This window comes from Musa acuminata, chromosome BXJ3-6 (genome assembly GCF_036884655.1).
Source record: "Musa acuminata AAA Group cultivar baxijiao chromosome BXJ3-6, Cavendish_Baxijiao_AAA, whole genome shotgun sequence".
Lineage (NCBI taxonomy): Eukaryota > Viridiplantae > Streptophyta > Magnoliopsida > Zingiberales > Musaceae > Musa > Musa acuminata.
In genome coordinates this window covers 31,734,652-31,760,825 of record NC_088354.1, presented here as the reverse complement: position 1 = coordinate 31,760,825, position 26,174 = coordinate 31,734,652, and the positions used below count along the sequence as shown (strand labels likewise).

The 26,174-nt window shown below is 35.5% G+C and overlaps 1 protein-coding gene across 2 annotated transcripts in view; it reads right to left on the bottom strand.

The window, feature by feature from the left end:
- Window positions 1–223: 223 nt before the first annotated feature.
- Window positions 224–26,174, bottom strand: part of LOC103988849 (calcium-transporting ATPase 3, endoplasmic reticulum-type) — a 66,153-nt gene continuing 40,202 nt past the window's right edge. The window contains exons 16-34 of one of the 2 annotated variants that reach the window (XM_009407507.3): window positions 24,645–24,752; window positions 22,563–22,715; window positions 22,351–22,455; window positions 21,779–21,975; window positions 17,926–18,037; window positions 17,553–17,651; window positions 17,332–17,477; window positions 16,854–16,911; window positions 16,627–16,719; window positions 14,179–14,229; window positions 13,935–14,066; window positions 13,315–13,416; window positions 11,232–11,286; window positions 7,951–8,036; window positions 4,628–4,776; window positions 2,431–2,536; window positions 2,246–2,299; window positions 796–844; window positions 224–552 (exon numbers count right to left, since the gene is read on the bottom strand). In XM_009407507.3, the coding sequence (XP_009405782.1) occupies window positions 488–552; window positions 796–844; window positions 2,246–2,299; window positions 2,431–2,536; window positions 4,628–4,776; window positions 7,951–8,036; window positions 11,232–11,286; window positions 13,315–13,416; window positions 13,935–14,066; window positions 14,179–14,229; window positions 16,627–16,719; window positions 16,854–16,911; window positions 17,332–17,477; window positions 17,553–17,651; window positions 17,926–18,037; window positions 21,779–21,975; window positions 22,351–22,455; window positions 22,563–22,715; window positions 24,645–24,752 (1,920 nt within the window). In that variant the 3' untranslated portion in view covers window positions 224–487. The remainder of the gene's footprint in view (window positions 553–795; window positions 845–2,245; window positions 2,300–2,430; window positions 2,537–4,627; window positions 4,777–7,950; window positions 8,037–11,231; window positions 11,287–13,314; window positions 13,417–13,934; window positions 14,067–14,178; window positions 14,230–16,626; window positions 16,720–16,853; window positions 16,912–17,331; window positions 17,478–17,552; window positions 17,652–17,925; window positions 18,038–21,778; window positions 21,976–22,350; window positions 22,456–22,562; window positions 22,716–24,644; window positions 24,753–26,174) is intronic. The other variant, XM_018827764.2, reaches the window with a different exon arrangement.

Sequence of the window (26,174 nt, the reverse complement as noted above, 5' to 3'; positions counted from 1 at the left end):
CAAGTTCTATGAAAGATTGCTATAATCTCTCTCTCTCTCTCTCTCTCTCTCTCTCTCTCTCTCTATATATATATATATATATATATATATATATATAGACACTCAAATTATCAATTCTATTTTTTTGGTGACAACATTGTATTGACATGTTCAATCTCGACAATAAAAGTTGTACAAAGACCTCCAAAATAGCAGATCTTTGTAAATGCCACAAACAAGGGAATAAAACAATTACAAGGAAATATCTTCTATAATTTGACGGAAAACAAAGGATGAACTTGAACAAAACTATCTGAATCATCCCATATAATTAGTTGTACAAGCTATAAACGATGAGATAAAGGAATTGAACTGTTGCCAAAAACATCAGTTCGAAGAACATCTGCTTTACATGTACTTTCACTGAACCTAAGCATCGGTAGGATTTTTTCATTACTAACTCGGGCACTGATTGAGTCAAAATTTGCTCAAAGCTGGGTGAAAAAGTTTATTTGTCGCGGGCTTCTCTTGGAAGTGCATCAGGTCTTCTGAATCTAAAGCCGAACCTTCTGCCTGCAGACAATGAAATAAGCTACCTATCAGTAGATGAAATTTCTATGGTATTCAAATAAATGCAGCAGGTTCCATATTGCATTAACAGTGTTCAATCTTCTAGATTCTTAGATGTCTTTGCAATGAAAATCCAACACAATCAAGAAGAATAACATACATACTTGGGATCAAATTACAAAAAGCTCGCTAAATTACAGCATTCAATAACGATAACACAAATTAAGGAAATAACAGAGAGAGTACCTCTGGAATTTCTTGAGAAAAATTTCAACACCTCATCAATAATGATTACCTACAATAGATTCATGTCATCAATAAATCAAGTGTTTAGTAAAAAATGATTATACAGAAAATTATCCTGCACGTGCATGACAATAATTCTTATTTAAAACAACAAATATTAGCAAAGAGTAAGACAGATCAAGGAACAAAAGAATAACTGGACAATGCCACTATCGAAAAGCAGATGTCATCCATCCCACTAACCATGGTTGAACCAATGCCAGGAGAAGGGATCAAACAAATTCAACAGAAAAAAGGTGTACAATTTTGAATAAACTGCTATTATTTGATCAAACAGAATGGATAGTTCTGACTGGGGCAGAGGGCATAAATGAACACAGATCAAAATACAAACAACCAAACACCGTGCAGACAAGCATGCACACACACCAAGAGTGTTTTTAAGATAAACACCCTTCATAGGAAGCAACGACACTGACATCCAGAAATATCAATATTTTGAATTATCAGGTCATTGTAGAAAAACAAGGTCCAGCACCAAGTAATAGCCAATAAATATTGAAATCAGATGTGTACCAGATACCTCTACACAAGTATTTCAAAATACAAGAAATATACTGTCAAACCGACACAATAAATAAAGGTAATAAAATTCTAATAATTGTAAAAGATACTGTTATTCAATACATGGAGTCCACTTCCATATGCATTGATAAATTCACTGAGATCAACATGAATACATGTAAGCTGCCTTTCATCACATAAAATGATCCTAAATAAAAATATTACAAGTATAACAAACACCCAAATCCATTAAATGGAGACATGCATCCAACTTTATATAAACTCACATAGACCCACATGCATAAATGTAAGGTAGAATGAACACAGTATATGTTTCGTCACATAAGCTGGCAATATATACATGAGAGAACCTAAGTGGGTTCCACTGCATGAGTTTTCAAAAGTCCAACATTCATAACCATTTATTGTTCAGCATGATTTCTACTAGCCGATGAAATCAGGAAAGGTTCAAAAAGATAATTCAGACATTTGAAACTTACACTAAATGTAATTTTTTTATTTTTGGTCTTGGGAAGACATCATTGTGGATTATAGAATTTGAAAACAGATTATACTATGAATTCTTCATGAAGGAATGCTTCATAGTATCTGGACATTATGCATCTAAAATGAAAGTAACAAAACAATGTAAAGCATGAGGGGCATATTGTAATTGTCAAAACAGGAAATTTGTTCCCTTGCACTTGCAAGTGAATTTAATTATCAATGCAAATGAACTAAATATTAAATTCATCTAACAACAACAAAATTATAATATTTTGTAATCCAGAAATCATGAAGTGGTAAAACTATAAATATAAATATAAATGAGTTACCATATATATTACATACATAATGGTAAATATAAGAGAGAAAGAATGCTTACAGGAAAGGATAGGTACATAACGATAGTCCATTCAGTCCATGACAGTGGAGTCACCTGAATCACGTGGAATTTATTATATTTCTTCTTTTCTTCTTCTTAATTTTAAGCCTTTATAGTAAAATTCAGCTTCTAAGTCAATTCACAATGTGAAGTTCATTAACAAGTTAAGGAGAACAAGGACTTACCGAAAAAAGCATAGACAGAGGCTCTACATACAAAATTACTACATGGAGGAGCATCGTCAGAGCTATTGATGCTAGTAGCCACGGATTACTCCATGGGGGAATGACACTGCAAAGTAGGGCAGCATGAACACTAACATTAGAACATCTCCCCTAGTTCAGAATGACTACTAACTAATATTACAAACTACCAAAGAAGTTACAGTCAGGCACAAAATCCTTGTTTCCAAGGCACAGTATTATGCTTGAGTAATGATTGAACCAATACCTACTCAAACCAACAGTGATTATCGAACAACAAATGGTAAATTCAGTCTTCAACCATTTCACAGAAAACTATCCAGCACAGTGATCAAGGCATTTTGAACTTTCATGAGCAAAGATCAATGAAGCACGCAAAAGATATATTGTCTCACATTTAACTCAAGTACATAACTAACCTGCTTTATATGTAATTCGAGAAACCACAAAATTAAGGGAAGGAATGAACTATGCATCAAGCATCTGCGACCATTTAACTGCACTGGATAGTTTATTCATATTGACAATTGAGACAAGCCTCAAAATAAAGAATGGGTGCAAGTTTCAGGTGCAGTTGACTTATTACAGGCGAACAACATTCTGCAGGCAGTTTAGAAACAATAATCAACAGAAGGGAACACATTCAAAAGAAATTTCTAGCTTAAGCTCAGGCAACTTGGCAAAACATTCTTCTTTACATTTAGCTCTCTGTAACATTCTACCAGGAACAGATATGTTGCCAAGGTACTTGTTCGTGCTATGTAAAAACATACCTTCTTTCATTTCAATGAAGTTTTACAAGCCCAAGCTTTTAGCTCTCTGTAACATGTCTATGAGGTGTCACGCTTAGCTGTCTATGAGGCCCATTACTAACCAAATCTGATTTAAGATAAAAGAATTTCGTAGAAATTGACTTGGGTCCAGTATTGTGTTGATGCAACTAATGGTGAACCTGTTTAGATTATGAGTGAGTTTGAATTAAGCCCCTTTCTATATTTTTTTGCCACGTTCTCTGTTGGTTGTCTTAGATGTCATTGTAGATCTTTTTGTCCCTAGCAGAAGGCATGAATCAATAGGTTGTGGTATGGTTCTAATACCAACAACATGCCTTATTTTGGGAAATTCATGGATTTATGATAGAACAGTGCCATAAGCTGAGCTTCTTAGGAACTACTAGTTTGTAATATGGTTCTAATGGCAGCATAACACGTAATTTTGGGACAGTCATGAATTTACAAATGAAAGGTAACTCATGATGGACTTAAGACACCTATTTGTTCAGCATATCATAAAGGCAAAATGAAAAAGATTGATTTATTACAATCAAAACAACCGACTAAAGAGTAATAACTTCAGAAAATTGTTTGGACAAGTACAATGAGTTCTCAAACACTCTAAAGTGCACTATGGCGCAGAGGCCTGTTGAAGCCTAATCATAAAACACAATGTGAGGCCACACTAAGAATGATAATCATTGATAATAGTGCACGAGGCTCCTACGATGTGAGGTTGTGCAGCCTTACTTCTATAAGTAAAGATGTTATTTTCATGACTTGAATCTTCGCCACCAACAGGGAAGAAACCATACCATGGTGCAAAAACTCAATCTCCAGTAAAAAATAGTTAAAATAAGAGTCAGCTGATGCATGAAACTCTTCCCAATGGGGCCATAGAGAGGCCCAATGTATGCAACCTTAATCTTGTAAGCAAAGTAGTTGTTACCAAAGCTCAAACCTTTTGTCACCTAGGTAGCAAAGGAACAACCCAAATAAGATGCCAATGTTTGCTCGAGGTTAGGTTAACTGGTCGAGGGGTCGAGCAACAATAAATGTATGTAGGAAAACTCACTCTTCGAGTAGGGTAACTCGGTCTTTGGGTAGCACAAAACTCAGTCTAAGAGGAAACAATTGACCGAACACCGGTACAAGAGATCTATTGTCAATGAAATAGTACTTGCTGTTTTGATAATAATTGATAAATCTTCAATTATTGATAATAATATTTAAAATAAAATCAAAGTACAAAACAATAGATCTAAAGGAATCTAGATAATCAAAATGTTAACAAAATGATTACAGACTCGAAAGATAGAGCATTGTGTTCATTTCAAAATATATGCACATTAAGATGAGGCTCACAACTTCCAAAAAGAAGGCTACTTCAGTTAATTTTCACTTACAGGAGAGACTGATTTTCACTTAGGTTATTCAAAGCATTAAACATCTCAACGACAACGAGGACAGTCATTGATACAGTTGATGGATGTCGATCATCAAATATACTGCATGGATATGATGTCTCCCTTGTTGGACAAGAATCAAAATTGACCTAACATCATTAGAAAAAAGTCAGGTTGTGCAAATGTTAGAAGACAGCATAAACAGGAAGAACAAGACAAAAGAGCATACTAGATAAAGTCCTGTCATCACGATTAAGGAACAAATTCTCAAACAGTCAAAACATACATACATAAAAAGCCCACATGAAAGAGGAAAGCCTAGTCACATGATAGCCTAAGAAAATAATATCTACCATCTTTATCAGACTAGTATGCCTCAAAGTGACATGTAATATATATACATTATTTCTTCATATAATTATTATTGTTGAATAGGCTTGTCCCTCTTTAACTCCGAAGAAAAAGTATCAGTATTGATTGCAAAGAATAATCTCCAGCTGGCCTCATCTCCTGGAGGGTTTCACTCTTAGTTGCACCCAGAGCAGCATTTTGCTTAATCAGTAACTTGCTTAATATTTATATTCATGTCGGTATCATTTTTGTAAATGAAACATATCACCCGATTGTAAAGGATTTCTTGCATAAGACTTGAGCGTCATTACCAGCTTTGAGATGTAGGTCCACCAAAATGATGAAGATTGTGAAGGATTAAAATTTACAAGCACCATATAAATAAATGACCATCTTAGTCACTCAACTAATTTGGAAAGAATTTTGGATAAATTGGATAATGTTGTAACTTGTAACTTATTCTTTTAGAAGAATAGGAAATATTTGTGATGGCTTAATGGCCTAATAATTAAAAAGAGCTCTCATCGGAGATTTCTATAACTTGGTGTTTGATATTATACAATGGTAAAACTGCTCATTTGCAAACTAGGTTACTAAGGTTTTAGTCACTAAAATAGCCCCTATCTATGGAGGCAAAGTTGCACAATTTGATCCTTCCCAGACTCTGCATTGGCAGTAGCCTCATGCACTAATCACCATATCTTTTAGTCAATTGCTCAGATAAGGTAGAACTATAATTTACATATATTTGCTGCCCATTCTTGTGGCATGTTGTTCATGTTGCATGCTGTTCCTTTCTTCTACAGTTTTTGTAAGACCTTGGTATGAAAAAAAAGGAATCTTTTTCATGTGAGCTATAAGAACAAGGAGTAACTAAATAAGTTCTTAGAAGCATAATTGTTCACTCATCATGAAATGACTTTCTTATCTTTGCTCTCTTCCTTCTAAATTTATTTTTTTCTTCTTCTCTGTTAGTTCTTCCCCTTCCCCATTTGCTATCTACCTCCAACATCCAAATAAAAACCAAAGTATTACATCAATGCAGCAACAGCACCATTGGTAAGCCAAAATTATACTAGCATGGGAGTCCAAATGTAATTCCTGTATTTCTTCTTTTAGCTCCTTAAACTTCTAGGACTTAAACCTTTCCCAGTCCATATTAGTTTTATTCCTACAATGGTTCTTATTATAAGTCAATTAGGACTAGGAATGCAGATGAGATCTGATATCTAGTATTTTCAGCAAAAAAAACTACTCATGTTAAATTTAATGTCTGTATAATACTTTCTGAAATATTCAAATATCAAGACCATTGAAGAAAACTTTACCTGATATTTCCTCTTGGAATGGAATCAGTAACATTAACTTGTAAATTAAATTACTATTCCACAGGAAATTTTCATCATTGTGTTTCTTTGATGCTCAATTCTGTTACCTGACCTGACCTCCAAGAGTCAAGATCCAAGAATATGACCTTTGCTAACTAGGTTCAGCCCATGACTCAATTGTAGGTTTATTGCTTTTATTAGTTTCACGTTTATTACTGCTTGTAATGTCTTCAGCATCATATATCAAACAAAATTGCTCACCAGAAGTGTTTACTAATGTTTGCATTGCTAAAATGTCAAAATCAACACATACACACCAGAGTGAAAGAGTAAAATAATACCAAAAGAATACATAATAACATAAATACAATTCTCACCGAGAAACTTAGGATAATGGATTAAAGTTTGCACACAAACGCACAAAGAAAGACACAGTGAACAAGCCAAATCTTCGGTACAACATGTGCAGATCTATTCAGGTGTATGTCATTCAAAGACGTGAATGTCAAACAGTGTGGATCCACTAGTTTATGAATATAGCAGTATAGCTTGATGCAAAATGATATGTTCCATTCAAGTGTTATGGCCCAACTATTGTTATCTAATTCATAGTTTTATGGGCCATCTAGTTCTTATGGTTTTCATAGTTTGCAAATGGTTTTTATTGATTTAGAAAAGACTTATGATAAAGTTTTTAAAAGATTTATTATGGTTTCTTTTAGAAAAGAAAGAATTTTTACTAGTTATATTGTTATAAAAGATATGTACGATAGTTATGATGTAGTCACTAGCATTATTACTACAGCGTGTCTATTGTTATACCTGTTAATATAGGACTAAATCAAGTATGTGCATAAAGTCCTTAGTCCTTCCCATTTCATATTAGTAATGACCTTACCACTCATATTCAGGATAATCCTCCTTGGTGAATTGTATTGTTTTAGTAAATGATAATTTAAATGTAATTGATTCTAAATTTGACTTATGGACACAAACTTTGGAAATGACTTGAGTTATGGACACAAACCCATTCTAAAGGAGTGAGCCTAAATACATGAGATATAATTTAAGTAATACTAGAAGTAGACATGAGGATATGGTTACATTGTACAAAACCAAGAAGTTTCTATAAGTAAAATTTTTAGGTATCTTGGATATATATTATTTAATAAAATGAAGAGATAGACAAAGATACTATTCATAAAATAAATTCCGGATGATTGAAATGGAGAGGGGAATCAAGAGTCTTGTGCAGTCAAAGGAATATCTATAGGACTGTTGTTATTATACCAGCTATGTTTTATGGATCTAAGCAAAAAAAAAAAAAAACATATATAGAAAGTTTGTATTATTAAAATGAAAATGTTGAGATGGACATATGGAGTTACTAGGAAAGATGTAAAAAAAGATATTTTTGTTTGCAGTAGTTTTGATAGAGAATAAGTTAAAGGGAAAACTATCTAAAGTGTCACAGACTGCTAAGGAGACTATTACAAATTATAGTTAGAAGATATAAAACAAAGGAAGCCTGTTTCACCTGAATCGGTACAAAACAAGGCAGTCCGATCCAACTCAACAGAAGATGGACTTCCTAAGCAGCAGGAAATAGTTGGAAAAATAATAAAGACAAAATTGACAGATTACCAATTCATAGTATGGCAATTTGGGACCTTTATCAGAATAGACAAACCACCATACAAACCCAGTGATCGTAGCAAGACCTACATAAGCTGCATCAAGAATACAACTGAGTAAAAACCAGATACTGAAAAAAAAAATCTTGGCAGTTACGTACTGCAACATAGAAGCACCAACATAAGCAATTAAGGAAATCTTGATGCTAGCAGTGCTATACAAAGTTACTACAAGCTTTAGAGTCTTTAGCATAAGTTCTATATATCTCCTAAAGAACCTTCCTCCCATCTATGTCATTCCTCCAAACAATCGCAACTTACAACACTCTGGTCCTCATGAAGTACAAGTGATACAACTCCTATCGCAGAGTTGTTTTTCACTCAGTTCTTTCATTTTTACAACACACATCCTTTTCAAATGCACACATGCTTTACCGAACAAAAGCGCACTTGAGAGCCTTTTTTTCCTTTTGCTAATTTCTCAATCCATTTTTACCTTTTGGATTGTCAACTGGGTAGCACCAAAAACAATATCCATCCATTATGTCTCCTACCTTCGCCCATTTATTTTTTTTTTTGTAATTGCAAATTTAAGATATTGCTAGGAAATTCACAGGGGCTAACTTTTAGCAACCTTCTAGCCTAGTGGCACATATTTCAGATTTCTAGTCAAATTGCATGCCCTTAGTTTTATGCTCATACTCTTTTATGAACCATTATCATTATGTTTATCATGCATCAACAGTCAGTAGGTATGACATTAACTCCATGCCCACAAAAAATGTTCGAGTGGATTGCTCACAATTAAAGATATAAACCTAAATGTTACTTTTAGGCAAATCTGGGGAGAAGTGGGACCATAAAATGCTTTTGTGCGAGAAGGGCAACCTATTTAATCTCACTAATTAAAATGTATGCTTGAGGGACTAGATAGAAACCTCTAATTTCCTATGACTACCTAAAGAAAGACAAGATGAAGTAGAAAATGGAGATTCCACTCAAGGATCTTAGGCACAAATACACTAGAGTTCAGTAGATATTTTCTTAAAGTTCCACCGCGGATTATACTCTAGCAGAAGGCCTTGCTGAGTTCTCAAATTACATTAATCATGCAAAAGATCAAAGTATAGCAAAATGCACATAGTGCAGATTGCTAAATATGGTGTTGCGAGGGTCACAGGTACATAATGTCACCCAAACAGACGAAACTCAACAATTCAGACCTGCAACCTCCAAGTTGCTATGGAGCAACATAACATTCACGTACCTTGCCATTTCCTCACAGATAAATGCTGCTTTAGCAAAAGCTCATAACGACAGTCCTACTTGTTCATCATGACAACAATCTAAGATTATATGCCCTCAAGAAGCAAACTGGGAATTGAAAAAATTATAGAAAGATGAAAGATAAAGAAAAGGATGAGGAGACATCTGATCAAGTCATTGCTACTAGCTACTGTCAAAAGAAAAGAAGCATCAAAATGAGAAGAAAAAAAGCATAACCATAAAAACTAACAAGCCGTTGCTGAGATTGATAAGTATTTCTAAAAGTTATTAATTAGTAATATATTTACTTACAAGAAAACTTGAAAGTAAACTGACTTGATTAACAAGGAATCCAAATTTGGAAAGACTTTGCTTGAAGTAAAAGAATCCTTGAAAATTAAGGATTGATTATTTTATAGATTACTGTGTATCACAGGCATTAGGTTTGTGAAGGAAAAAAAAAAAGACCTTGAATGCTCTCATGGTTTCATTATACCTTGGTTGAGTAAGCAAAATTTTGAGTTTACAAGAAAGCTTTAGGATTGAGTTAAGAAATACTCAAAAGAAAATTTTCTTTATTGTATTTTCCTATTAACATAGTGAAGAACATAGTTTTCGACTTTTCTCTCCAAATTAGGGTGTCAAACCATGTAATTCTAAATCTTTGAACTATTTTTTTTGGGTATTTTATTTTATTGATTCTCTAGATTGTTACTTCGCTATTGGAATCTTCATCATCATAGATGTAATAATCAAAAGCCATGCAAAATTAACAACAAGACAGAGAATGGGTAGGATACAGGGTAGATAGTACAAGGGAAAAAAAAAGTGAAAGTACTCCATATCAAGGATTGAAATATCATATCATACCGGAGTTTCGACATTCGCTCGGTACGGTACTATATACCGAGCAGTATACCGTTCGGTGTGTATATATATATATATATATATATATATATATATATATAAAATTTGGCGACGTCATTGTCTCTCCTCTCCCCAGGCGGGGTGACGTTGCCGAAAAAGGCGACGCAACATCGCCTTTTCCCGCCTAGGTATTAAGAGGCGACATCGCGAAGGCAACGTCGCATATATATATATATATATATATATATATATATATATATATATATACCGCTCGGTAGTGGGTGGTCCGTGTACCGATCTGCTGAAGGACCAATACGTACCGCCCGGTACGGGCAGTATTATTCGAAATTATAATCCTTGCTCCATATAAACTAAAAAAAGAACAATGGAGAAGTTAAAGAGGAAAAACAAGATAAAACTTCAGAAAGATATTTTTCTCACACCACACTCCGTGCCAACCTCCTTTTTTTACTCTGTTAATTCAAATGCACCAGAAGCAGAGTGTTCAGTGTGGATGTTTTGACCATTGGTGAGCATGAATTGACATACACAGTTTCTGCCCATAAAGAGTGGTATGTACTTGTCGGACAGGCGACTAGGACATAGATTACTTAGATGCTAGCTATATTCTAGTGAGCTGGTTAAACAACTAAGATATCTACAAATTAGGATGCAATGCAACCTGATTTCACTGAAACCCCACTGAAAATAGAGCCCCCTAAAAAAATCATGGATAACACTCACGACCCTCCAAACCACTTTCCCCTTTTCACCAACACTATCTCCTTTCTTCTACCACAGCCTCCCTTATAGCAAAACTGTTGAGCAAATCTGGCCAATCGTCATTCCCCCTGGGGATTCAGCAACTTCTCCTAACTCTTTGAGAGTTAGGACACTTTAGAATATATAAAACAGATGAATAACTTAACGTTATCAACTTATCAATATAATATGTAAAACATAATCCAAATGTATACACAAGTTTCATTTATCAAATAAAAAAGCAATCAGACAAAGAGGTCGTAACACTATGTAATGATAACAGTTACAACGTATCTCCAATAACTAAATAACAAAAAATAGCCATCTAGTAACTATAGCTTTTCAGGTTAGGCTGTAATAGTATATAATGATGACAATTGCAGGGCTCCAACATACCTCCAATAACTAAATAACGGAAAAATAACCATCCGGTAACTACAGCTTCACTAACCTGCAAAGATGCAATACCAAATTCAGCAAAACTTTGCATTATGTATAGCTCATGGAAATATTGCATTTTAATGACCTGTAAACATTGATACACATATTAATCCCTAGAAAAATTAGATTGTAATGCACAACACCCTTTTGAGGATTTATTAACATATCTATTGTGGCACCTGCCAATGACAAACCAGATGATTTATGACAATACCCTTTGAGGTAAATCACTGACTGTTGGAGAACAATGGAGGCTCATGATGCATAAGTCTCAAACTCTACATTGTTAACAAGAGGATCATGGAACTTTTGTTTAAACCTTTTAACAAGATCTAGACTCAACTTTAACCTGTCTTCTGAGATAGGTGGATGGGCTTTTAGAGTGTCCCAACCAAAACAGTTAAGTTTAACAATCCAAGTTTGGCTGATCCACACTATGGTCTAGTTGTAGATGCATACAAGCCAAGAGATAATAGGATTTATAGGATGCTGCCATTTGGACTTAAACCAAGATGCGCTAGTGCTACTTCCTAGGAGCAGCATGTCTACCAATTTTACACACTACAGCTTACTTGAAATAATAAGTCAAATCATGTTGAACAAACATGATTCAAGGATTCTCAAGATTCAAAAAAGGATTCTTTCAAGTTTAGGAAGCATTAGAGTTAATGAATAAAATTCACTTCAACACGTATTTGAGTTTGACCCAAAATGGCAATCCCTGCAAAAGGAGGAGAACATATGAATAAAGCTTTTCAGGGATTTGTCTATAATTAATAATAAGATACAAATACTAATCAGCCACCACTTTTAAGCCTTTTCCCATTACTAGGGGCTGACTTGATATAAAGAGCAACCCAAAAAGTGAAAAATACTCACCTCGAAGTGGATTTGCAACCAATTTGAAGTACATAAAGATTAACTATTGAAATATTAATGAATGCAATCTAAAATAATGATATAGTAAAATACTATAATGAATAAAATCTAAGATAATTATATAGTAAAATACTATAATTTTAAAACTATTTCATAAATTTTAGGAATAAATTAATCTATCCTTATAGCTGCTTTAAAGGTAAAATAGATTAACAAATTCTAGATCTGTTTCTGAAAATGCTTTTTCTTTTCTTATCCGTTTTTCCTTTTCTCTTCTCTTTTATCTATTTAGTGGATGGATTTTGTGTAGAAATTTTGAGGGCATCTCATGGACTTAAAACTCGGCAGCATTGGCTACCAGTTGGCACTACTCCAGAATAGCTATAATCAACCAGAATCAATCAAGTCCAGCTACCACCAGAGTCCAAACAGGTTTGACTGAGTGCTACATGTCTGCCAAGCTCATCATCCTTAGCAGTATATGTAGTGTCCTGTTGACATGAGTATTATCATGGTTTTATGTTCTGCCAGGACCGGTAAGTACCAGGTCAAACACATCGGTCCAGGCTTGAATATTTCTCCTCTTCTCCGCCACCCTCCCCTGCCCTCTTCTACTATGTTGTCTCCTCGGCTACCACCTCTTCATTCCCCCTTGTTCCGTAATACACACAGGCATACCATGCATCAATATGCCAACAAGGACCGGACCAATACTGGCCTGGCCATGTACTGCCGTGGGTCGAGTACCCGAAATGTAAAATTTTGGATATGATGGTAACAGCCAACTCCAAGCATCATAGTATATAGCATGTATTACATTGATCTTATACACAGAAATTCATCCATTATCACTGCTAATTAATGTCTTACATGGTGGCCATTGTTACCAACCATCTAACGATGTCCTTAGCACCTTCAGACTATCCAACATGCTGAAATGCTTAAATAGTCCATGCTAAGGAGCTACACCAAGTCATGTATATTACTGACATTACGTAAAGAACAAAAAGTGGAAAAAATAAAATAAGGATAAACAATTGTTCAGTAATCATCAGATGCAGGTTTAGTTGGACTGCACGTCAACACTTTGCACAACAAAGATCGCCAGCTCCTAACAAAGAAAGCTGATGTTCGTTCTAGTATTATTGGTGTAATATACCTTACGAGGCTTTGCCATCATCACATCAGTATCTTGCTTGTTAAAACCAATTGCTGTTGCAGGCAGGCCATCAGTTACCAAATTTACCCACAGGAGCTGCACCTGAATTATGAAACATTCAACTGTTCATGTTGGTTCTCAAGGTCCAGTATACAATAACAACTATTATTACAAACAAAATAATGGCATGCAAGCTCTCAAAGAACAGCAAGAAGTTGGTTCATGATACTATACTAGCATATGTTTGTTAGTCCAAAAATAGGTTCATGATATTAATGTCGGTTTGTTAGTCCAACAATACAGCAAAAACAACAAGCACTTTGGGTTGCCTACATCGATGTTGTCTTACCATCGAGTCCTGTGTAGGGCAAAAGAACTTCAACTATATAACATGGGTAAAAATGATAAAGGAAGTATGTGCAATTCTTGATGTGGATATCACCTAGCTTTGGGTGGCGTCAGAGAGGAGGAACACAAATAGGAGAACAGGTAATGCATAAGCATTATATTAAAGAGTGACAGATAACTGAATATTCTCTGTGGTGTTAGAACAAGGAAATTATTATACATTGGTTGCTACCTAGAACATGAAGAAAAAAAACCTTAAATCAAGTACTTACAGGAACCAAGGTGTCTGGCATTCCAAGAACAGCTGCCACAAAAATGCAGACTACTTCACCAATATTTGATGAAATCATGTATCTGATAAATTGCTTTGTGTTATTGTATATAGCCCTTCCTTCTGCAACAGCCTGTTCAGAATCATATCTACAATAAATGGCAACAGGAATAACAAGACACCTTTCAAAAGATCTTTTAAGACACAATTATTAAGTGATAGAACCACACGGTTAAGAGACCTACCGCAACAATTGAAGCAAAATTGTCATCAGCCAACACCATATCAGAAGCACTCTGAACAACCAAAGGAAAATTTGTCATTTATGAACCATGGAGTATAGGTTTAAATTTCTATACAAATTCCACATATATAACATATTAACCAAGGCATGCAGTTTCGAATAATACTGCTTGTACCGGGCGGTATGTACCGGTCCATCAACTGGTACACAGATCGCCCATTACCGGACGATATATATATATATATATATATTAAAGGCGACGTCATCCGGAGAAGGAAAATATATTTTTTTTTTTAAATGCGACGTCACCGAGGCGACGCGACATCGCCTTTTATAAAAATATTTTATATATAAATTATATATATATATATAAACGAGACGACATCGCCAAGTATATATATATACCGAACGGTATACTGTATCGTACCATACCGAGCGAATGTCAAAACACCGGTACAGTACGATATTTCAAACCTTGATATTAATCATCATAAATAGTGTTTGTAAGTTGTGAAAGAGAGAGAGAGGAAGAGAGACCTTTGTGTTTGAATAGCATTGCTATGTTCCGTTGATGTTAAACTAATATGACAATTAGAAGAAGGAAATGCAATCTTGAATCTGAAATTTCCAGAAGAATGAGATGTAATATGCAAGATTCATTGTACCACCCAGTACTGGCGGTATGTACTGGTCCGACAAGGGACTGATATGGTTGGTATATCAGTACGCCCCCATATACCGTGTGTCAAGATGCTTGGTACAACTTGGTACATACCGTACCAACAGTTGATCGGTACACAAGTATGGACCAGTAAGACGAACCATGGTAATATGTATGAACTAATGAAAAATGATTATTTTCCAGATTATCGTAGGAACCAGGCACCCTCTTAAATCTGGCATAACATGGCATAGGCAATAAATCACACTCATTCAATCGGGTTATGTTTCCCATAAAATTTAGGACTACAACCTTCAAACCTCTTGACCTACTTCCTTGTCAAAATTAAGGTAGCATCAAAAGCAACTTTCAAGCAAGGTATGTAGTTTCGAATAATACCACCCGTACCGGGCGGTACGTACCGGTCCGTCAGCTGACCGGTATACGAACCGCCTATTACCGGACGGTATATATATATATATATATATATAAACGAGGCGACATCGCCCCGCCTGGGGAGAAGAAAGAGGCGACGTTGCTTCGGCGACGTCGCCGAATTATATATATATATATATATACACCGAGCGGTATACCGAATGGTATACCGAACGTTTTACCGCTCAGTATACTGTATCGTACCATACCGAGCGAATGTCGAAACGCCAGTACAGTACGATATTTCAAACCTTGCTTTCAAGCACCAAAAATGTCTAATTTAAAAAGAATTTTATACGTCCCAAGTATACGTTTTAACTTTTATACTACAAAATAAAAAATGTGTATTTTTTCCATGTCAATTTTCTTTCCAATTGTAATGTGAACAGAATTAAAGACTTAATAAGCTACTAGGGTGGACCTTTATAGAATTTTTGAGTGATAAGAAACATTGTAGAGTTTCTTCCCATCAGCCAACTTTAAACATTGACCATTAGGTGGATCTTTCTAACCACCAAAAAGGCCAGCAGGTTATAAGGTTAACTTATATCAGACTAACTTATTTGTGCTTTTGACATAAACATTACCCCAATGGCAAAACCAGTTATTTACTGTTCTCCAAGAGTTCTTAAATGTTGGGCAACTTCAGGTGCTAGCTCTAGTTGCAACCAAAAATATAGATTGTCATAACCAAAGCCCAAAGTCCCCTCTCCAATAAAGTCCTCACAAAATAGGAGTGGATTGTAAATCATCTTCTAATCAAAGCCAAGACCACAAATGATGTGATATTAATTGTCTTCCTGAGGTCACCCCAGTTAAATCACCAATGTCTTCCTGAGGTCACCCGTATCAAATCACATGGATTACCCAGGAATCCCCACACATGATGCAGGGTCTGATGACATTATAGCCCACCATGCCGTTGTCATCACACTTGGTGCACGTCTCCACTGGACAAGAGATTCACCAAGTAGTACAGTAAGTCCCAACTTTGCCCACAGACCATAAGTGGTTATTTCAATAACATATTTGCCACATCTTGAACCCAAAACCATGTGGGCTAAACCCTCAGGAGTACTCAAACGACTTGGTATTAACTAAATCCAATCAGAGTATTACAAGATACTATCGTTGACCAACGACCCTCCTAGCATCTTAGGCAGACTCTCTCATGGATCAATTAAACATGGTTAACAATTCAGTATCAATAGTGCTGATGTCAATAGTTAATTTTACATTAAACATATCAACTTTGAGCTAGAAGATAAAGACGATGACATCTTGAGCACATATATGAATACAAGTACTACAGTTATCAGAGTTTTTATGAAAATTTAGGCAAAAAAGGTTTACCTTAGCAACAGCAGTTCCCGATCCCATTGCAATTCCTATGTCTGCCTTCTTCAATGCAGGTGCATCATTAACACCATCACCGGTCATTGCAACCTTGTGCAGAATGACAAAAGTTCAAACATGTCGTCACTCAGCAATTTTATAAAAAACATTATGCTGCATAGACTAGATTATTTTACTGAATTAACAACCGCTGAGGTAACTGGACAATCAGACAACAGGCCTACCACTTCATTCTGATTTTGTAAGGCTTCAACCAGCATCTTCTTGTGAGACGGTTCAACCCTATCAGTATGATAATAAACCAGATATCAACTATTCCCAGATGAAAACAGTGATTTGTTGAAATGCACAAAACAATACCATTTTTTAATTGATCACCAGCACAAAACACATATTGGCACCAATGAGAAATCAAGATTTCAAATATTGGTCGGACCAGTATGTGTTGACCAGAACTTACCAATCCAACCAAGGGCTGGTACGTCTCATATTTCTGGTACTGTTTGTTTATTCATTTTAAATTATTTTGAAGTGATACTGGGCAGTATAACAATCCAACAAGATGTCAAAAACCAATATCATAGATTTTAAACCTGTCCCTTAAAGCTGATACTAACTTGTACAGACAACAAAACTAAGTCCACAATTCATCAAATTGTATTCAATAAGTGAAAGAATATCCAGTACAAAGGTTTTATGTACCTAGTGAAAAGCACCATCCTTTGCAATGCTAATGTCTGTTGTAAAGGTGGGAGTTCTTCAAATTCAGAGGCTGTATAAGAATACCCAGTGAAATCCCCCAGATGCTCAAAAGCACCAATTCGCCGACATAGAGATTCTGCTGTAGTCTAGTAAGGAAAAGACCAAATATTTCACTTGAGGGCAATATCAAATGATAATATATTTCAAAACATGATACTTACTTTATTATCACCAGTGACAACTATTACCCGTATTCCAGCAGACATACATGATAAGATCGCATTTCTTACTTCCTCCCTTGGTGGATCCAGCATTCCAACCTTCACAGGTATTGCAAGAAGATGAACAGAATATAGAATACTATCAGTGATAACACTTGTAACAAAATATTTAATTAATTCAATTTAAGTGGGTAAAAGGTGAAAAAATAAAACTATTAAATGACTAGTCATGCAAATAGAACTTCAAGTTCACCAAACATGTTATCAAAAATTATCATCTAAAACCAGAAGATTAGATAAGCAAGATAGTTGCACATATTGACAATGGACTAAAGCAGTGGAAAATAACAAATAAATAAAGAAATTTTGCTACCAATCCAATAAATGTAAGGTTTGTCTCATCCTCATGGCAAATTGTTTGCTGACCCATGGGCATGCGCTTCAATGCTAATGCCAAACATCTTAGGGTATCTTTTCCTGCAAAACTGATCATCCAATAAATGATTAGCAAAGTCTAGATACAAGATTGTCAAAATTAGACAATAAATATTAAATAATTGGCTGCAAAGAATGTACAAGTTTAGAAGTCACAGTTTTCTGGCAAAATTAGTTATATGTGTGGTAACAATAGGCCAAATTAATTGTGGTAACAGTAGGTCTGATGATCAATAACTGAAACATAAATATAAGTGACATCTGGAAGAGCAGACATGAAAGATATAGTGAAATTAGACTGCTTCAACGGTAACTGATTAATCATCTCATAAATCAATAAAAATCTAGAAAGAGAATACATACCTCTTGATTAAAGTATTCTTCCTCTTAGTCCTCACAAATTAACCTCTTAAATTTGATCCAATCCACAAATCATAGTTTTATTAAGGTTAGGAGAGTGGAAATATGATAATATGAGTATAGGGCAATCTTAGTCCTTGATCGATAACGGTCGAAATCCGACCGTTACCAACCGATACAGGTCAGTAACGATCGGATTTTGACTGTTACCCCCCGGTATAGACCCCATATCGCCCGATACAGGGTAAAGTGATCGGTATCGCCCAGTAGAGGGCGGTCCACATATAGGTATCCTATCGGACCGATATGTACTGCCCATGCTAAGCGATATGCATCAATACAGCAAACCTTGGATAATACCATTGAATTTTAAAAGGGTTGGTGACAAGCTTATGGGCATATATTTACATAATTTTTATGGACACCATATTCTTCATATCATATAGATAAAGAGGAGAGTGAACAAGGATCGGCGTTTCGGGTACCAACGTTGTTTTAATGATCTGATCAGACCAAGATGTACCGATCAGTACTAGTGTACCATGTGTCAACACAATGGTACATACATATGCTTCACAAAGGAAGAAAGGAGGAAGAGGAACGAAGATTGAGAGGAATAAGGAAGAAGAGGAAGCAATGGAGGAGGAAGGAGAAGTAGATGCGGTGGAGCAGATGGAAAAAGGAAGAAAAGCAGGAGAAGACGAGGTGGGAGTGTACCTACGAGATAGACACTAACGAATGGCAGCAGCAGCAACATCGAACAGCAACAATATAGCGAGAAGATGGCAAAGACGAGAACTAGGGTTGTTTAACATTACTTTTGTATTTTTCCACGGGTTATACCGGACCACCTAAAATGAGGGTGGTCCACATATCAATCCATGCCCGGACCGGTACGTACCGCAGTTTTATATTGTCTCAGGCGATACGACAATCACTGAGTGACAATGGTGCAACAGATGGCTTGTTTGAATTATAATTAATCATCAATAGATGCATATCTTAACAAAGAAATTTACAAAGCGAGAGCTCCTAGAGCCTTTTGTCACTCAATTTTCCATTTTCATATCTTGAAGTCTACTCCCGAAAAGAAAAAGATTCAAGGTCATCTTCACATTGAGTGACTCATATAGCTCCCATTTTGTGAGTTCATCCACTAGGACACCTTGGAGAAGCACATTTTTTGTCTTCTAGATTACATGATGCAGCGAATAATATCATTATCATCGTTAGGTAGTTGTACATAATAATATGGTTTGCCTTATCGGTCTATACCGGTGTATAGACCAACTATCGGTACGATACGTACCAAGCTATACCAAACCATACCGGTCCATACCGAGTGGTCCTCTATGGTACGGCGAACCTTGCATAATAATATGCTAAGTTAACATGGCAAAAAGGTTGCAGATTGGCTATTTTTACCACCTTGTACAGTATGCACTTATCCAAGGAGATTACAAAGGTTCTCTCTGACCCTTGGAGATATGATGATTATACCCTTTGTATCATCGAAGAAATTGTAATTTCATTCAAGGATTTAAATCTGTCTGTTACCATTTTCAGCAACCAGTCAGACTAGTGCAGTATCGGTGTACCAAGCATCTACAGTTGCATTTCCTAAAGTTGCACAAAGAAAGAAAAGAGACAGTTGGCAATGACTTTAACTGGATGTTTAAGACCCAATAAAAAACCAGTTATGTGTAGGAAAACCTAGGATGATTCATTTCTCGATGAGATAGGAGGTCCACAACATCCACTCTTGGTTCATTTCAGAACAAATTAAGGATACCTAATAGGATGAAACTACTTGATATAAAGACCAATGTAGATGCCAGGCCACAGTCAAGCTATAAGATGTCAGTTTATCAAGGTACAGAAAATTTGTTTCAATAATTCCTATAAGGAGACAAGGGGAAAGGCCACTTTCTTGATCAATAAGCTAATGTGATGCCATCAATGAGTAACACTTCGAGGATGATAAGACTTCTCAATCTCATTTTGGTCTCCATAAAATAAATCTACAACAATGATAGTGAGATGAATAGTAACATGCGTACAAATGATGATGGCCAAGGAAAGGGATGTTATATTCTCAGCAAGCAAAACACAGAGAGGTGGAGTGGACAAAGGAGTTCTATTTTATTCATGTCCTTAAAGACAACGATCATGGTATCAGATCATCCAACATATTAATTCATGGGAGGGAAGATAAGGTGAAGGCAGCTGATGACTATGAGAAGATGCGATAGCTACAAGTCAGACAGGATCTTATCATGTTCAAAACCTTCCTACCAACATAGAATAAAAAGGTTACAATACGATGTTAACATGGTTCTAGTTTACCAAAATCAGCAATGTAGTAATAACAATTTTACTACTCAACAATTGTCATGATCACACAACATAGAACGGGCTCAATTTCAGTACGTACAGAAGCCTTATTTACCCTAATATGCTGACATAATCGCCAATACCAGAATTAAACTCAATAAAAAATGCCACAACCATTACAAGTTATATCTAGCAACACTGATATTAAAAGTTGCAGGACTAGTATCATTCATGGGTTTGACAAAACAATCATGTGACATTGTGGACTTAGACCTACCTCCCCAAGAAACATGACACTAGTCTTGGTGGTAGTAACCGCCTCACTCATAAGTATGACTTGTATGATCCAACTTAATTCATTATTTGTAATAAATGGTTTGCAATACCTATAACGCATCATGTGCTAGCTTCATGCATTTCTAGAAGTTTTGATGAATGTGTTCTTATATGTGGTTCATAATAGGTCTTTTAAAACAAAATTCAGATTCATTGTTGAGGCAAAAAAATTTTAAAAATTGTTTAATAAGAGTTTAAGAGTCCAAAACTGGTACTGGTAGAATTACAGTTGTGTTATTAGATAAGAATCCAAAGATGGAGGTACCTAACAATATTTGATCCTCCAAATACAAGCTATAATCAAGCTACTGCTGGTTATAAAAGGTCAAAAAGTCTTTTGCTTCTAGAAAAGATTTAAATAAAAGACTAAGTTTACAGCATCTAGATTAATACTAAACTAGCTAATTACATGTACATCTGACTTGGTGCAAGAGCAAAGAAAAACAGGGTCAAGGTCATAGTCATTGTTTAAGTATCGGTCATGTGATCAACGTATGTGATTGTAGACTTATCAAATGTAAGTAGATGAACATTTTCCTTCCATATTAGAGCTAAGTAAATATCTAGTGATCAGATGAAAAGTTCACATCCAATGATGCAAACCTTCCAAAAGAGAGACAATGAATGGTCATTGATGTGTGGCTCAACTTGAACAATAGAATAGATCAATAGCAATGAAGTCATAGCACAATATATTCACCTTCCAAAAATTAATATGAATATTCATGACATAGTATAGAAAAAGCAACCACATAGCTGACCTTTTAAACCTCTCATCCAACTCGTTGCGGATATCTGTGGTTAATGGAATAGAAGAACCATCTTCATTGCATAAGATATGTGTGCACCTGGTGATTATACTCTCTGGTGCACCTTTTGAGAACATGATCTCCTGTTGCTTGCGACTACAAAGGACGCTCATCATTTTGCGGTCACGAGAAAACTCCAGTACACATATCTAAGGAAAAGAAAATGGCTGTCAACTAGAGAAAACAGATGATGAATATCACTGCATACATCATATCTACTGTTCAATTGTCCTAAAAATATATCATAATACATTCCAATTTGGGAAAGTCTGGAGGACAATGCAACATGAAATACCAAGACATTCAGAACCACATGGTTTGATATCATGCACAGCAAACACAAGAAAATGTTGTTGACGACGGTAACATCCTTAATGATTGGCACATACTGCATCTCTTGCAATTAGCTAGACCAGGTTAAAAGCAGAAATGGAGTAATACAGTCAGTACAGCACAGTTTGATAAGTAATGCTGACAGTTATCATCATATTTATCAAAACTAAAATGTTTGCATCAGCATATACCTTTTTGAACTGGTGCTCCCAGTAACGGTTGCAATATGATGCACGCTCATGCTTACTCAAAATATTCAGAGCAGAAGGCATAGAATCAAAACCAGGAAGGCCAACCTGAAAATTTCAATAAAGATTATTGCAACATGTTACTGAAGAGCAACTGTTACAAAATGAAACAAAAAGAAATTAACCAAAACCTGACAAAGACAAGTTTTACTGACCTTTTCCACTAGAACACGCAAGGCAACCTCGGTTGACTCCCCAATTTTGTCATAGTTTTTCTTATCGGGATTATATTGTAGTATAGACTCATTGCAAAGAGCTGAACACATTGCTATATGAAGAAGACATGGAAATTGTGCAGGAAATTCAAGCTACATAAGATGTGAGAAAAATGTCAGCATTGTGCTTGTAAAAATTCTACAGGATAAGAAGGGAAGTAGGGAACAAAAGAGATGGTAAGATCAGGGTTTTGAATACTGGTCCGTACCAGCGTATCAAGCGCAGCTCGGTACGGTACGTACCTGTATGTATCGTCGATATGCCAAGGCAAACTGGTCGGTACATCCTGGTACCGATCAATATGCCTCGGTACCAGTTAAAACATTAGTACCGCCCGGTAGAGGACGGTCCGCATACCGGCATCCTCTCGGACCGGAACGATAGCATTTGCTAGTTCTTAACAAAATTATCATGACACTGGTCACAACAGTCAAGCAGCCTATAGCTAATATGAAATCATAAATACATAAAAAAAAACATAGTAAATGTTAAGCATACTAGAGTAAAGATAATATAGATACATATTATGGAAATCAAGCCCAAAATATTATGGAAATCAAGCCCAGAATTTGGGGTGCGCTAACCAATAAATTTAATCAAAAAACACTTTAAGCCAAGCTCAACCTCCACAACCACAGCTGGTCTAAATCCAGTTTATAATAAGATCTAATAAGCTAGTTTGCTGATCTGTCCATTGACAACCCAATATAAAATGTACACTACCTCAATACTTCAATTTACTCAAGGAAAGATGATGCAGTTCATGTTAAGCAATGAATGCTACCAAATTCCAAGACAATAGATTCGAATCTCAAACCTATCAAATTTCAAAAAGATGGTTTGTATCTTGTGATAACTATTAAAACTCAAAACCATCAAGTACAAAGCACCACGAATTTAATATATATTGTAATTTGTGCTTGACTTTTATGACTTATTAATTAGGTGGTTGAGGGGATCCAATGTACAAGGTATCTATAAAAGGAGAGTGGGGAGGAAGATTGGTGCGGCATATTAGTTTTTGAAACCTTATCAAACTTTCACATTTCGAGCTATTAGACTTAGCTCTTAGTTCTCTCTTGAAAAATTGAAAAAGAGAGTTTCTTTTGTTCTCTCATATCTCACTACTTTTTCTCGCCCTCTCCTTATCTCTTCATCTGTTACACATCAAAAGACTTGTGCAGTTATGTTATAAACGAACATTATCCAGCATATCATCTTCCAATTACTCATCAACCCATCCTTCCCACAACTCCACTAAAAAAAGCAAAAACAAAAATAAAAACACCGATTAAGGGCAGGATTGTTAGATAATGTCATCTAAAGGGTGCACGAAATTTTCAACATTTCCATGAAACACCCTTATGAAGTCCATAGAAGAACAAGTGTCAACTGGAGGTTAAAGCAGTAGTATTTATCAACATATACTGTAACTTGTACTAAATACTTTTCTTTTGTAATTAAGAAACCATCACATAACTGCTTTCTCATTTAGGGTTTGATAACAAGAAAAGAAAGTGAAATAAAGTTGTACATGAAGGCAAGTTGAAGATGAATTCTGTTCATATATAAGCAGTGAGCAAGTGAATATGAGAAATAAGCAAGCAAAACTTGAGACATCCAAACAAAAGCTCTGCATTGTGAAGGCCTCATTAAAAAGCCTCCAACCAGAAAGTACAAGAGTAATGTAACTCAGTATAAATAAGAAAAAATAACAGACTGTTTTACTTCATAGTTTACACACTACTCAATCTTTTCTGAATATAAAATCAGCCTGACCCAGTTCCATATCCAAATATGTGGCCCTAAGCAAACATGGAACTTAAGGAAATAAGCTTCGAATAGCATGCCATTCTTACCACAATATCTGGAAGTTTTACTTAAATAGAGATGTCTTATAGATTTCCTTGTTTTACTCTTAGGGACTAAACTGCTTCACAAGTTCCATTCATCTAACAATATGCATTTTGTATACAACTCAAGCCCCCTTAAAAAGGGAAGACAGAAGAAAAGCAGTTTACCTGCATTCCAGCAGAATCAAAAATCATGCCCTCTGGTGCAAAGGTTGTTCCAGTAACTGCATAATCATTAGTGATAGGACCACGGTGCACAGATTGGACAACACAGACCTAAAAGCATTTAAGAATGTTACTGATCAAAAGACCTGGATACATCAGCATGAATTTTAACTGGAAATAAAAAATCATAAAATATGAACTCCACTCCAGAAAATACATTTTCAAGCATAATTCTTTAGTTCTGCTTCATACCACGAAACAAATCTTCATGTGACTAATAAGAGAGCTGAATGGTGAAGATCAAACATATGAAAGATCTCAAGATAAAAAATCTTGCACCTGGGCTTTTGAGTTTTATCCATCTTCATATAAAAGATATTTCTTTGATCTATTTCTATATGTATCCAAAGAATTTGATGTTTGGACTGCAAAATTTTAAAACCAGTCCGTACCATACAGCAACGAGTGTCAAAGTAGTGCAGAATATCAGTGGGTATAGTAATTAGGTAAACTGTGGTATACCACTGCAGAAAGAAAATTATTTTTTTAATTTTTGGTATACTTCAGTAATGAATATATTTCACACTCATAGAGGGTCAGGCTAGTGCCAATCAACACTATCTATTAGCATTTGAAGACACAGTTTGAAGTGTTATTGAATTTCATGTTTAATTCAATCATTTAAGAAATGAAGGATCTTCTAAGATTTATATTAATCTCACTCTCCTCCATTTTCTTCTCTCTGCCAACGGCAAACACCATTTCCACACCCCATATGTCACTCAGAAGCTCAATACTAAACAAGTACTACCCACACCCAAGTCTAACGCAACTAGAACAAACATTAAATTTAATCAGCATCTAGAAACCCTGGGGGTCTAGTACTGAAAGTCAGGTTGGGTTGGATCTAAGAAGAGGATTCAATTGGTCTGGTTCAGCTTGGATATAGGTGCAGCAACCTGCCACAATGTTAGAGATTACACCTCATAATAGTGTTTCTCTAGTTCAAGGAAGAGAATAAACCTCGCAAAAGAAAATTTTAAAAATAGATTGACTTATTGCTGGAATATTGCAAAATATAGTCCAAGCATGCTTTAAGACGGCTTAGAGTCTCATATAAACAGGCTACTAATGTCCAATCCTACCAAATAAATAAAAGAGAAAAGACGACCAAGCTGCCCTTGTAACTAACAATAGTTCGATATTTTTTTCTCATTGATTGGTCTTTTTTATTGTCCATGCAGCGTAAGAATCAGAAAGAACCATTTGCCCTATACGGAGTCTCACAAGGACTTAAAAGATTTCACCCTTAATCAGAGTACGATCAGGACCCTATCTGATGTGTCATTGCCCAAATAGGATCAAAGATCCTTTGCATTAATCACATATCAGCCACTCCTCTGTAAAATCAGGAAGATACCAGTCTCTTGCTCATGAATAGAGTGGACCCTGTTCCCCTATTTGAATGAGAAGTTCCCTATTTCTATATATGCACAAGGAGCCCTGCTCCCCTATTTAAATGAAAATTCCCTA